Here is a 13,731-nt window from a genome sequence, read left to right on the forward strand (position 1 = left end):
TCAAAATGTCCCTCTGGTGTTATATTTGAAGGCAGCTGCAACTTTCTCACACTGATGTAGTTGTGTAACTGAGAAAAGACAATCACATGAGCCCTAAGGAGTGCTGAGCAGTGCATTTTGTTCCCTGGCTTGATTGTTTAGTTGCAAAGTATTTAAGCACAAACCAACATTCAAAGATGTCATTTGTCAAAAGTCAGTTGACAGATCACTGTAGCTTACTGTAAAAAAACTATATATTAACCATTCATTTTTATGTGTTTGTAAACAGAAATGAATATATTTCAACTGAACGGCAGGAGCATTCTGAAATAAATAGGTTATTTTTCAAAGGCAGCCAACCTTACAATTAAAAAAAAAAAAAAAAAAAAAGACCAAGCTAACAGCACTGGAAAAACCTGATGAAAAGAAGTTGTCAATATGAACTGGAATTAACGTTAGAACTCAAGCTTTCAAGTAGATTGAACTGGTTTCTCTTCAAAACAGTTACAGTTCTACTTGCACGTTTTAGAGTTGATCTTTCCTCTTTAAAAAAAAAAAAGTTGTCGTCAAAACTTTCTGAACCTGAACAATCCGAGTAAACATTATCACTGCAGCTCCGACAAAACCTCATCCTTTCAAGCTTCTTGCAATATCCTGGTGCAGCTCCAGGTCGCGTGTCACAGACAGCCGTGGACTTGCCCCTGTTGGCAGCTAGCTGATGATCTTGCTTATGGCCTGCAGAGAGGGGAAGTCATCATCGCCAGTGTGCAGGGTGTTATGGGTGTTGAAGTCTTTCAGAGCTAGCACCTGCTTACAGGTGGGACACACTTGGCAGTCCAGCTCCAGGCTGTTGCTGGTGGTGCCTGTCTGCCAGGCTTTCTTTTTGTTTTTTTTAGGCTTCGAGCCTTGCTGCTGTTTCTCGAGAGCCTTAAAGTCTCCGTGGGCAGTGAGAAGCTCCTGTTGCTTGCGAGTGTCTGGTAGGAGAACCAGCAGCTCATTGAAAACCCTGTTGAAATTCTCTCCCAGCAGCTCCTGGCAGCTTTTGTAGTACTGGACAGCAGGTATTATACCCTGGTCAACAGAAAATATAGTTTATTAACATCCAATAAAGGACAAATATTAGATATCAATGTAAAATATTAGTGTGTAAATGGATTTTAATAAACACCAAGGTTTTAGGTTGAAATCTTTTCAAGTGATGTATAAGGAAGTGTGTATCAAAGTTTCTATAATGGTTCAGCAGGGTTTTCTTTTACTTTTTAAATGGTCTTGCAGGATGTGACAAATAAAACTTGAAAAATAATACATTCAATTATTTTTATTTGTATAGCACTTTTAACAGTACAAACAGTTTCAAAGCAGCTTCATGAAAAATGCACGTTTCAAATATTACAATATTTCAAATATATTCAAAAATATCCCATGTCGTATGCAGCATAGAAGCTGCATAATAATGATAAAAGAAATAATGATGCTTAAAATAGTTTTAGACATTGCATGACTAATAATCCAAAAGCACTAAATAAAAAGGGTACCTGTCTAAATTGGCCTGAAAAGTTTTTGAACTCATTGAACTTGGTTTCATCATTCTGAAGGAAATTCTTAATAGACTGAATAAGGTCCATGTTTCTCTGCTGGAAATTTTCAGGTATGAGGTAGGATCCAATAGCAGGTGTCGGCCTGAAAGAAAACAATACCTGATTGAATGAGGTAAAACATTTAGAATCATGATAAATATATTAAACATAATTCTGTTCACTGTTGTGAAGTGATTTCTTTAGGGAAATATACACCACTATTCAAAAGTTTGGGGTCTGTACATATTTTTTTATGTAAAAAAAAAAAAAAAAAATTTATCTTGCACTCAACAAGACTGCATTTTTTCATCAAAAATACAGTAAAAGTTATATTGTAATAATATTTCACAGTAAAATAACTGGTTTCTATTTTAATATTTATGTAAATGTAATTTATTCCTGCAATGACAAAGGTGAATTTTGTTTTAAATCGCTGCCATCACCTTTAAAATTCTTTGACAAATAGGTTCAAAAAGAACATTTAATTGAAAAAGAAATCTTCTGTGATATTATAAATGTCTTTACTGTCACTTTTGATCAATTCAATGCCTTCCTGCTGAATAAAAGTACTCCTTTCATTAATACTTTTAAATACTTTTTAACTAATTAATTATAAAAAAAAATAGTGTAGGGTAAAATAAATGTATGTCAAATGTTTAATTTCAGCAAATTTGTATTCATAAAGTGACCCAAAAAATGCAAAACAATCCAAATTAAAAGAGTATTTAGACATTTTCTGGTAGTCAAAGGTCAGTGGATCAAGTTAAGATAAACTACACCTGTGACGGCTCTGACAGGGCACCTGAGGGGAACTGTCTCCATAAAATCCACTACAAATCACCAGTTGATTAAATGTAATTGCAAAAAAACCCTCAGAAAAGTTGATTTAGAGCTGAGAAACACTAGCATGCCACTTGGTGTTTTTTTACATTAAACAAAATATACATTATATATTGGGGCATTATTTCGACATTCTCTCATATATTGGTTTTGAAACAAAGACTATGGAAAATTCATATTGGTCGACTATATGGGGTTATGTTTCAACTTTTATGTACTCAAAAAACACACGTGATAAGAAACACCACGTCACCCTCGCATTACACATGCCTATAACAGTACACATCACACCCTCTAACCTGTTAACAGCAGACACTGACGATTCCACCACATTACTGTTGAGCGGGATGCCGGTGAATCCTGGGGGAGGTTTGCTGACAACAGGCCCGAGGCCAGGAGGAGGAGGAGGCGGCAGCGTACTTGGAGTGCTCTTCAATGGAAATGCACTTTTAAAGCCTACGAAACACAAGGAAGCACTTAGTAGGGCTGCAAAAAACTGACAATCCAATATTTTGTTTTTCTGCCATATATATATTGTGATATGAAAAAACAACTTGAATTGCTCTATTTGGAAAGAATAAATCATTCAAGAACCATTGGGGTGAGAAAAATTACTTTTTACTCTGAAGACTTTAAGGGCAAAATCCTAAATGATTTGAGGAAAAACTTGAAAAACTGCGGTGTCTGTCAGAGGCAATAGCCTCGTGGGCAGCGCTCCGACACATAGCGCAGTTGCGTTTCGGGCGACCCGAGTTTATGTCCCGGCTTGTGGACCTTTCCAAATCCCACCCCCCTCTCTCTCCCACTTTGCTACCTGTCGTATAAAGGCAAAAATGCCAAAAATAAACATACATAAAAGGAAAAACAGTTTTGGTGTCCATACTTAGGTTTACCTATACAAGAACCAACTCAAATCATAGAGTAAATTTCTATGGTAAATAAAAAATTCATTGTGACTTATTAAATAAATATCAAACATAATATATATTGTAATGGAGTACCTCAGAGATGACGTGTTTTTGTAGGCCAACCCGGAAGTTAGCGGCGCATGGGTTCCCACGATCGAAAGCCTATGCATTTTTCCCATAGACTTTTGGAAAATCGCAAAAAAATAAGCTCTGTGTTTAACAAAGGGTTATGACACTTACACGTTTTGTCTACAGCACACCATGATCGTGGATGAACATCACCACCAAGCTTCCTCAAACTTTATTTAAAAACATGCTCACTGATTATGATCTGCGCTGTGTATGAATACTTATCCACTTTTTAATGAGAAATGCTGTCCAAATGTCCCGTTTGTCATGATGACGTCTAAAGTCCCCACCAAAGAAAGTAGTCCCTTTTAGCAACTTGTTAGCAACCGCTGATTTTAAGACACAATAAAGGTTAAAAAAAAAAATCACAAGCGGGTTATAACTGATGTGTTTTATGTCATAGATCAAAACGTGAAAATATTTAGCGGCTTTGTTAACCACAGACCTTATTTCAGGCGATTTAGCAAAAACCCATTCAAAAACCCATAGACTTTACGGCGATGGAACCGGAAGTCCTAAAATGCTAACTCGCTTCCGGGTTTTGCCTACAAAAACACGTCATCCCTGAGGTACTCTATACCATTTTGCTGGGAGAAAAAGAAATGAAAAAAAAAAAAAAAAAAGTAATTATTTTACTGAAAAAATTACAATATTACTATTTACTATTACTATTAAACAAAAGTGCTTTTATTCAAGTTTTAATTTTGACAGGTTGTCATAAATTATGTGCTTCAATCACTGCAAATCGCAGCCTGTGAGATTTGTCAACCACACTCAGCCATATCGCGATATAGATTTTATTGCGATATATATCGTGTAGCCCTACATAAAAGCAATGTCATTTGGGCATTGCCTCTTTTAAAGGATTAGTTCACTTTCTAATTAAAATTTCCTGATAATTTACTCACCCACATGTCATCCAAGATGTTTATGTCCTTCTTTCTTCAGTCGAAAAGAAATTAAGGTTTTTGATGAAAACATTCCAGCATTTTTCTCCTTATAGTGGACTTCAGTGGGATTCAATGGGTTGAAGGTCAAAATTACAGTTTCAGTGCAGCTTCAAAGGGCTTTAAATGATACCATATGAGGAATAAGGGTCTTATCTAGAGAAACCATCGCTCATTTTCTAAAAAAATAAATAAAAATTTATATACTTTTTAACCACAAAAGCTCTGCGATGCGCCATGCATGACATTATCACGTTGCAAAGGTCATGCGTGACGTAGGTGGAAGTACCGATCCAGTGTCTACAAAGAAAATGTGCAAAGATTAAGCCAAACGCCCTTTACAAAGAAAATAATAATAATTTTTCGCCCACATCACTTGTGACCTTTCCAACATGACTACGTAATCGCAGAGCAAAAAGTATACACATTTATTTTTTTTTTTAAATGACCAATTGTTTCGCTAGATAAGACCCTTATTCCTCGTCTGGGATCGTTTAAATCTCTTTGAAGCTGCACTGAAACTGTCATTTTGACCTTCAACTCGTTGATCCCCACTATAAGTCCACTATATGGAGAAAAATCCTGGAATGTTTTCCTCAAAAACCTTTATTTCTTTTCGACTGAAGAGAGAAAGGCATGAACATCTTGGATGACATGGGGGTGAGTAAATTATCAGGAAATCTTCATTCAGAAGTGAACTAATACTTCAAGAAAGAAACCGTCTTACCAGGTGGAGGTTTTTTGGAGATAAGAGCTGGGAATTCCTCTTCATTGGATGGAGGGGCTTGGTCAGTTACTGGCTGCTTTAAAGGGGAAGGAATATTTTCAGGAAATGATGTACAGGACAGTGCTTCTGCTGGCTTCTCCATGAGTCCATTTATAAATGAGTTTGTTTTAGGCGCCACAGGAGTTTTGGTGACACTGGTATCTGGTGGCTTCATCTCAGGAACGTTCTCTTTGTGAGCCATTTTGGACACGGACTCCGAAGTGTGCGAGGGGGAACCCAGAGATGAAGTTGTCGCAGGCTTCTTCTTCTTACTGGCTTTGGGGTTGGGCTGAGATGAGCCACCTTTCACCGTCAGCAATGTGGAAATGTCAAGCATAGTTGGTACCGTCCTGATCTCCTGGGCTGTTTTACCACTCTGAGGATCTTCATCGTCAGACGAGGATGGACATTTCACTTTAGGGGGAGCTTTGTGGGTTTCAGCAGAGGTGAGCTTCTTTTTGCGGCGTGAAGAGGCGGCAGTGAGAGGCTGAGGCATGCTTCCACTGGGGGGCGGGTCACTAGCAGACAGTATGGGTGAAGAGACCACATGGGATGTTTTGGTGGGGAGAACCACAGGTTTATTGGGAACCACTACAGGTTTGCTTCCAGCTTGGGACCAGGCTGATGTTGTGTTCGACTGGGGCTTCAGTGGTTTGATCTTGGAGACCAGTGCAGGGAAGTCCTCCTCCTGGAAGGATGAAAGTTTCTTGGGTTGATTCGTGTATGCAGGTGTCATTGGAGTGGAAACTAATGAGCCAGACAAACTTGGAAAATCATCTTCCTTCAGGGAGACAGAAGTTTGTTTGATAGTGCTGCAACGAGAAGGAGACAAGACATTGTTAACTGCTGATCTGTAGATTATACTCAGTGTATCATACTAGATTAAGTGGTGCTTGTCCAAGCAAAGCTTTCCACAGTGCTGCTAGGGCACTGCTTGCCCACCAAGAGTCCACCCCTAAATCTGTAATTGCGGTCCTCTCTTTGACATCACTCCCCAGTTTGTTTTATTTTTTTCTGCATATTTTTGCATGTTGATTGCACCATATGGCAAAAGCTGTTTTGTTAAAAAAAATATATATTTTATTTTCAATGAAATAATAAAATATTACACCAAAATAGCCAAACAACACAAAGGTTTTGTTTTCAAGAATTCAGACAGGTTTTTCTGTCATTATGATTTCAGGAGAGTGGTATCAGTCTGACTATTTTAAAAAACAAACACGCACACACAAAAACCCCCATCAAAATTAATTCTAATTCAGACTTTAAAAACACCATGGAAAGGGGAGTATTTTCTGAAATAATAAAATATTATGCAAAAAAAAAAAAAAATATATATATATTTTATTTATAATTTAAAATTTATATTTGATTTATATAACTTATTTTATTTTTTTTTTGTTTTCATTTAAATTTTAGTTTAGTAATTTGTCATGTACATTAGTTTTGTTTTAAATATTTATATTTAGCTTTATTTATTTTTATTTCTGTTTATATTTTTAGTAATTTTAGTACTTTAACTTACTAACTTAAACCCATTTTATTTCAGTTGGTTGCTAAGGCAATATTTCTAACTTTAATCAGGAAGCTTCAGAGCATTATGAATCAGCATATCAAATCATGATTCGGATCGCGTGTCAAACAGCCAATGGCTGAAATCACGTGACTTTGGTGCTGCGAACTGCGGATTCGACACAAAAGATTCATAAAGCTTCCTGAAGCAGTGTTTTGAAATCTGCCATCACTAAATAAATCGTTATTTTGTTTTTTTGGCGCGCCAAAAATATTCTCGTCACTTTATAATATTAATATTGAACCACTGTACTAACATGAACTGATTTAAATATGTTTTTAGTACATTAATGGATCTTGAGAGAGGAAATGACATTGCTCCCTATGGAGGACTCACTGAGCCATCGGATTTCAACTAAAATATCTTAATTTGTGTTCTGAAGGTTAACGAAGGTCTTACGGGTGTAGAACAACATGAGGGTGAGTAATTAATGACAGAATTTTCATTTTTGGGTGAACTAACCCTTTAAAAAAAAACAGCAACATAATTTTTAACTCAGGCATTAAAAACATCACAGAAAGCAGTGTATTAAAGTCACTGATTGTGAATGAATTAATTGATTTGGACAAAATAAATAAGCAAGCAAGCACTACTACTAATAAAAAAATAAACATTCGCACATGAAAAATATACAGAAACGTGACAAATTTGACTAAAAACAGGACAAATATACCTTTGAATTGGGGCTGGAGGTGCAGCTGCCCCTAAAACTGGGAAGTCCTGACCAGCCAAAGAGGCATTACTCTTCATTGTTCGAGCTGAAATATAGTCAAAACATGCAGTTTCATTCATTTTCAAAGAAACACAAACCAATACAACAATCTGCCACATTTTCAATTTTCATACCTTGCATTTCAATCGTCGGCTTTGCTGTGCCTCTGTTGTTTCTCATCTCATCCGGCTCCATCTTTTCCTCTTTGCGAGGTTTCTGACTGCTTCTGTCCGGCACGTGGTTTCTCTCTTCTTGCCGGCTGACCATTGAAGCTCGCAAAGCAGCGGCCATCTCTCGGTCCTCTTCCTCTCTGCAGACAGCAACTCTCTCAGTCTTCCATAAGCGCTCTTATATGTCAGAATACAGCACTGATGAGGACCTACCGATTATATCTCCAGCTCCTGACATTCTGCTGTCCTCCTGGGCCTCGTCCTCTTCCTGGTCTTCCCTGTCTGTTGAAGCGATCCGCTTCCTCATAGTCATCGCCACCAATTGCCAGACCTTAGAAAAAGACATTCGAATGGAGTTTAAGGCATACGGCCCCTGAATAATCATATCCAACTCACAAAACAGCAATTTCTGCTTTACCATCATTTCTTCGTTGCTGTCTGGGCGCATAGTTGAATTGAATGTCGATTTGGCGATTTTGCCGTGCCTCTGCTCGGCTTTTGCTGTGGGCAGCAGCTTTGTGAGCCTTATAGTCAATCTCTGTGCGGAAAGCGTGAGTGAACTGCTCTGTACTGCAGCGCCCCTCCTCACAGAGATAATGGCTCTCTCGGAAGTGCTCGCTGAGGTACTGATAGTCACTGTAGGACAAAAATATCATTTAAATTATGTAATATGACTGTGTAGCTCAGCTGACACTAGGTATGTTTACTTTTCATCAACTGGAATGAATCTAACCTGATTTCAGCAAACATTTAGTTCAGTCTCATCCACTATTCAGTTCATAAGATGTAAAACATGCACTTTTTTTTAATCCAATTGAGAAATTAGATTCAAATGTTTACAAGCTTCATTTTTTCCCTGTTGATTGAATTATTTCAGATCTACACAGCCCTTTTATATCCGATCGACTGAAGTGCTTACATGAACGCTTTTCAGTGCAAATGAGGCATTATTTGGGTACATGTAAACGTTGCTACTGTGAGTTACTGGAAATAAATGTTAACATGCACAAAAACAATAAAAAATAAAGTGAAAAAGTGGCCTTCTACCTGTAATACTCCTGAGCTCCATCTGCATCACAGAAATGGCAGAAGTAATGATCTCGTCGCAGGTGTTTCAGTAGCTCGTCATTGTCCAAGTATCGATCGTCACAAAATTTACAAAGCGGATGCCCACGATGCGAGGTATCATCCGGGTCCCCTTGCGTTCGATGGCGAGCCAGGTCTTTTCGATTGTACCACTTCCGTTCGTACGAGAATATCTGTACACAGTTGAGCAAACCATTCGTTGTTCGAATGAGGAGCTTGCAAACAAAATAATTCAATAATAAATTAAGATGTAATACACTACCTTCAGATGCTTAGCACATAACTTGCAGCAGAAGAGCTCATGTTGTTTCCGCATATGTTGCTCTAATTCTTCAAATTTGGAGAACACTTTTGGCTCTGGGCAATGTGGACACTCATGTAACAAAATTTTCCTGCATTTGTTAAAGATAAAAACAGCTTGTAAGTAAAAAGCATCATCATATATTGTTGATATTAAGGTAGACATCAGGGTTGGGCGATGGTTTTGATGGCAATATACAATTAAAATATAGAGGAGACCTAAATGCACTAAATTACAATCAGCGCACTAAATTGTAACTAAATTACATATTGAGAGTTGGTATCCAATTCATTTTTGTGAATATGTTTACACTGTTCCACAGAGTTGGTTCAAAACAAAAGTGTCGTAAGAGTGGGGTAAAAAATTTTTCAAAAACGCTGTTGGATATTGTTGATATCTGAAATCAACCCAAACAAACGCCTCCAAAACTCACCCTCCAATCCTAACCACCCCGCTTCAAGTCAGTCTCAAACACCGCTGGCAGGCGAGGCGAGTTCACTAACAATGGCACTAAACACTGCATTCTCTAGCGGTCATCAGTGTGCTGTGGTTTACCTGCACAACTCTCACTATCTGGCCACTGTTACACACGCAATGCGAGAGTGGATGTCTGTTTATCACAGCTGACGCGCAACAAAATAATGCTTCACAAAAAATAGAGCTCAGATGATGAAGGAACGACAAGGAAGCACAGAAAATGAACACACAGTACACAAGAGTAAACACAAACAAGAGTTCGTTGTTAGTCGCCAACAGCACAGCAGCTTGAGCCAATCAATTACACTCAAAGCCAGTGTTACTCACATGTGAAGCGCAATCAAAGCAGCCTGTTTTCAGGCCTTCCCGCTTAGCTCTCTCCAGCGCTGGAAAGCTTTTCCAACATTAACGCGGGTCCTGAAGCGCTTGCCCAGTCACAAACCTTCATATTCTTTTGAGCTCTTTTGTATTGTGTCTCATCTCTCTTTCTGCAGTCTTTCTTCAAATCTCCCTCTTGCTCGTTCTCTCTCCTCGAACGTCATACGCCCCCCTAACACCGTGTCCTAACCAGCCGCGATGCGATGAGATTCCAGCGACGAGCAATTTGACTGTCCACACTAGACGCGACGCGAAAATGAGAAGCGATAAAATCAATCAAAAACCACAGCCAATCAGAAGAGAGTGTGGGCGGGCTCTCTTGGCAAGAGCACAGCAGACACAATGAAATAGGCAAGTACTTAGTAAAATTCATAAATATTACACCATTTAAACATTATTTAAGTACATAAGGAGTGACTGAAACAATCTTTGTCATAGAATATGCTTGTTTGTTCACATTGAGTTGACAGTTTGAACGTTCTTGTGCCCATTTATTTGTTTTCAAGATCTGAGGTGAATTTGCCAGTGTTGTTTTCATTACAGCTAAAAAGCTGGAAACACAGAATGATATTCAAACTCACGTTAGATGCTTTTAACATTAAATAAAGCACATAAACAGTACCCGAGATTATTATTGCTATACTTTGTGTTGCAGTTTCAGCCGTGACGTCGCGGAGAAATAGAAACCGTTTCTATATTCGCGTGTCGCCGTCGCGGCTGGTTAGGACAAAAACTCAGATTAATATGGAAAAGATACCTTTTATCGCGTGTCGCAGCGCGTCTGGTTAGGACACGGTGTGATGCTGATTGGCTACAGGTTTGTTGTTGGTGTCACCTGACTAACTTCCAAACAGTGTTTTTGAAAAATGACTTACCCCACCTTTAATGTGCCATTTTTATGTATTAAGAAGTCTTGGTAAAATATATATGTAGGTAAATATTGCAGTTTATTACTGTGTGATGTTAAATTATTGTTATCATAAAATATAAATTGTGGTGCATATGAGAAAATTCTTAAATATTTATTTTCCTTGCGATTCTTTAGAGAAACCATAATTAAAATTTTTGAATATACATGGCAACAATGAATTTTTGGTTGAAAAGACAGGTTTCTATGATTTCTGAACAATATATATATATTGAATACTGTCAAAAGGCTAAAAATATTAAGACAATTTAGCATTTCTGCTGGAGAAAAATAAAAAAGTTAAATGAATAACGTTACCTGAACTGTGCATAGATCTTCCCATCTCCAAAATATATGTCATATTTCTTCTCACACTGATATTGATGAATTTTCAGAGCGGCAAATGGTTCAGGTTTCTTTATGAAAACCACCTGGGATATTAAGAAAAATAAGAAATCACATTATTAAACAAATCTGATTTTTTTAATGAATGAAAGACTTTCCTAAACAGCATGAACAACGTTGCCAATTAAGCAGAATGATATATCAAATGTCAGACTTGCTAATTAATGTAACTTGTGCTTAACAGGCACTTTAGATCCTCGTGCACTCTCGAATGATTGACAGGTGAGTGACACTCTGTCAACATGACGTCACACTTTGACAGCCTGTCAGAGAAACATCATGTCGTCTGCTAGTTTCTCTCTAACGGGAGTTATCTGAAGCGGATTACATAACCGCACAATTCAGCTGAGCTGTCCCAAAATCATGTCCATCTGGTTATTAAAAAAACAACCTAACTTTGTTCCTAATGTATCCATGGCTGTCACTTATATGTGTGTGATCACAAATGTGAAGTAAACTACACCGTGAAGCATAAAAAAGTCAACTAACGTTAGTTGTCACGGGAAACCTCAGGCAATAAATCACCAGTGCTATGCTAAACCAGCTCACATCTAAACTGAAGGAGTTTAACGACAAGCGAAAATAACAACAACTTCTGAAAGACGACAAAACTGAACCAAACTTTCCCAGGTCATGTCGACTGACAAACACAACCGCTGCCATTATCAATCGACGCGCTAGCTAACGTTAGTGTGACGGGAGCGGTGAGCTCGTGTTTCCGTGTGTGTGTGTGTGTGTGTCCGGCGGGCGGCCGAGGCCTGAGCTCTGCTGCTGGAGGAGGAGGAGAAGAGGCGGCGGCACCTTGTCGAGCTGCTCCCGGCAGACGGCGCAGTACTTCTGCTCGCACAGCACCCGCATCTTGGTGGAGCAGCGGTAACACACCGGGTGATCGCACTTCCCCACCGCGAACATGTCGATGTCCTGGCAGCACAGCACACATGTGCTCTCCGCGTCTTTCCTAGGGGTGGATTCCATACTGACAGAAGGCACTGGCTGAGTGTGCTGTAGTTTTCTCGGTGTTATCCGTGTGGATTTGAAGGGCTTGTTGTAAACGACAGTGCGGGCAGTGAGGCCGGGTGAAGCGCGCTCCTGAGTGCGTAATCGTTCAGAGCAGTGCATTATGGGGAGTGATCCGCTCGCCGTAGACAGGAAGAGCTTTTATTATGACACAACCGACTTTTACTCTTTACTCCGCATTCCTTGAGTGTTAAAATACTTGAAATTGTTACTGTAATAAACAATTAATTTAATAATGTATATATTAAAAGAACATCATTATATCAGTATGATTATATATATATATATATATATATATATATATATATATATATATATATATATATATATATATATATACATTTCTAATAACATCAATTTTACTTAAAATTGGTCTTTTGGACAATGTCTTCTCATAAAACAATGTGCAAAACCATATAAGATTATTTGAAATATATATTGACTTAATATTCATTCAACTGTTAGTATTATTAAAAAAATATAGCTGCAAGCAGCAATAACGGGGTTCAACCCTTTTCACATTTCTGGGGCTGCGTTACAGTTTGTTTTTTAAATGCCTTTCAAAATGGCGGCAGGGATTCCCCCAAGGGGAAGTGTTTAGGGATGTTCCCAAGTGCGTGTCTAAAACTGGAGTAGAACACAGCCTGGGTTTCTTAGAAGCGGAAGTCATCATAGTTGGGTAAAATTCTATCTGCTTGTTAAGTCGTGACCTAAGGAACGCCATTTCCGGGTCCAAGCCTTGACTCGTTTCAAATAGTGCCGTTTATGAGCACTATTTATTCATATCAAACATTTAACATTTTAAACATTTAAAATACTTACAGTCTACACAATAGTCTCCATGCTCAAAGCATCACAGACATTAATATTTTAATTATTTATAAAAGTTGAATCACAGATAAAGGTTATAATTATAATTTTTTGGAAGTATTACACCACATCGTGTGTGTATATTAGCACCGTTTGTTGTTTTCTTGTGGTATGAGATAGAGCGTTTGGACCCGGAAGCGCTGCAGCGTGACGTCAGAATTAACAACCGAATAGGGGTGAATGAGAGAATACATTAAATTTATTTTTTGTTTCCATTTGCTCAAATAGCAAAAGAAAAACACGAGTGTTTTCACAACTTTCAAAAAGAAGAAAAAAAATAGAGAGCAATTAATAACGGCAGTTTACGGAAGAGGATTAGGGCCAAGCAATAATAAAAAAATAAAACCATCTTGAGATTAAAGTTGTTAAATTTCGAGAAAAAAATTGTTATATTTCGAGAAAAAAGTCGAAATAAAATGTTGAGAATAAACTCGGTAAATTACGAGAAAAAAACTCGTTAAATTTCAAGAAAAAAGTTGAGAAAATGTTGAGAATAAACTCGTTAAATTTCAAGAAAAAAGTCGAGATAAAATGTTGAGAATAAACTCGGTATATTACGAGAAAAAAACTCGTTAAATTTCAAGAAAAAAGTTGAGAAAATGTTGAGAATAAACTCGTTAAATTTCAAGAAAAAAGTCGAGATAAAATGTTGAGAATAAACTCGGTATATTACGAGAAAAAAACTCGTT

General features: G+C 37.8%; 1 protein-coding gene across 1 annotated transcript; it reads right to left on the reverse strand.

The window, feature by feature from the left end:
* Nucleotides 1-321: 321 nt before the first annotated feature.
* znf598 (zinc finger protein 598) lies at nucleotides 322-12,277 on the reverse strand. The gene is made up of 12 exons (XM_067382383.1): nucleotides 11,957-12,277; nucleotides 11,069-11,181; nucleotides 8,950-9,079; nucleotides 8,649-8,860; nucleotides 8,020-8,237; nucleotides 7,815-7,932; nucleotides 7,566-7,741; nucleotides 7,393-7,477; nucleotides 5,108-5,958; nucleotides 2,696-2,852; nucleotides 1,515-1,659; nucleotides 322-1,050 (listed from the first exon to the last, which is right to left on the reverse strand). Exons 1-12 carry the CDS (start codon nucleotides 12,272-12,274, stop codon nucleotides 691-693), a joined length of 2,883 nt encoding a protein of 960 aa, XP_067238484.1. The 5' UTR covers nucleotides 12,275-12,277; the 3' UTR covers nucleotides 322-690.
* Nucleotides 12,278-13,731: the final 1,454 nt, after the last annotated feature.

The sequence above is a fragment of the Chanodichthys erythropterus genome, chromosome 3, assembly GCF_024489055.1.
Source record: "Chanodichthys erythropterus isolate Z2021 chromosome 3, ASM2448905v1, whole genome shotgun sequence".
Lineage (NCBI taxonomy): Eukaryota > Metazoa > Chordata > Actinopteri > Cypriniformes > Xenocyprididae > Chanodichthys > Chanodichthys erythropterus.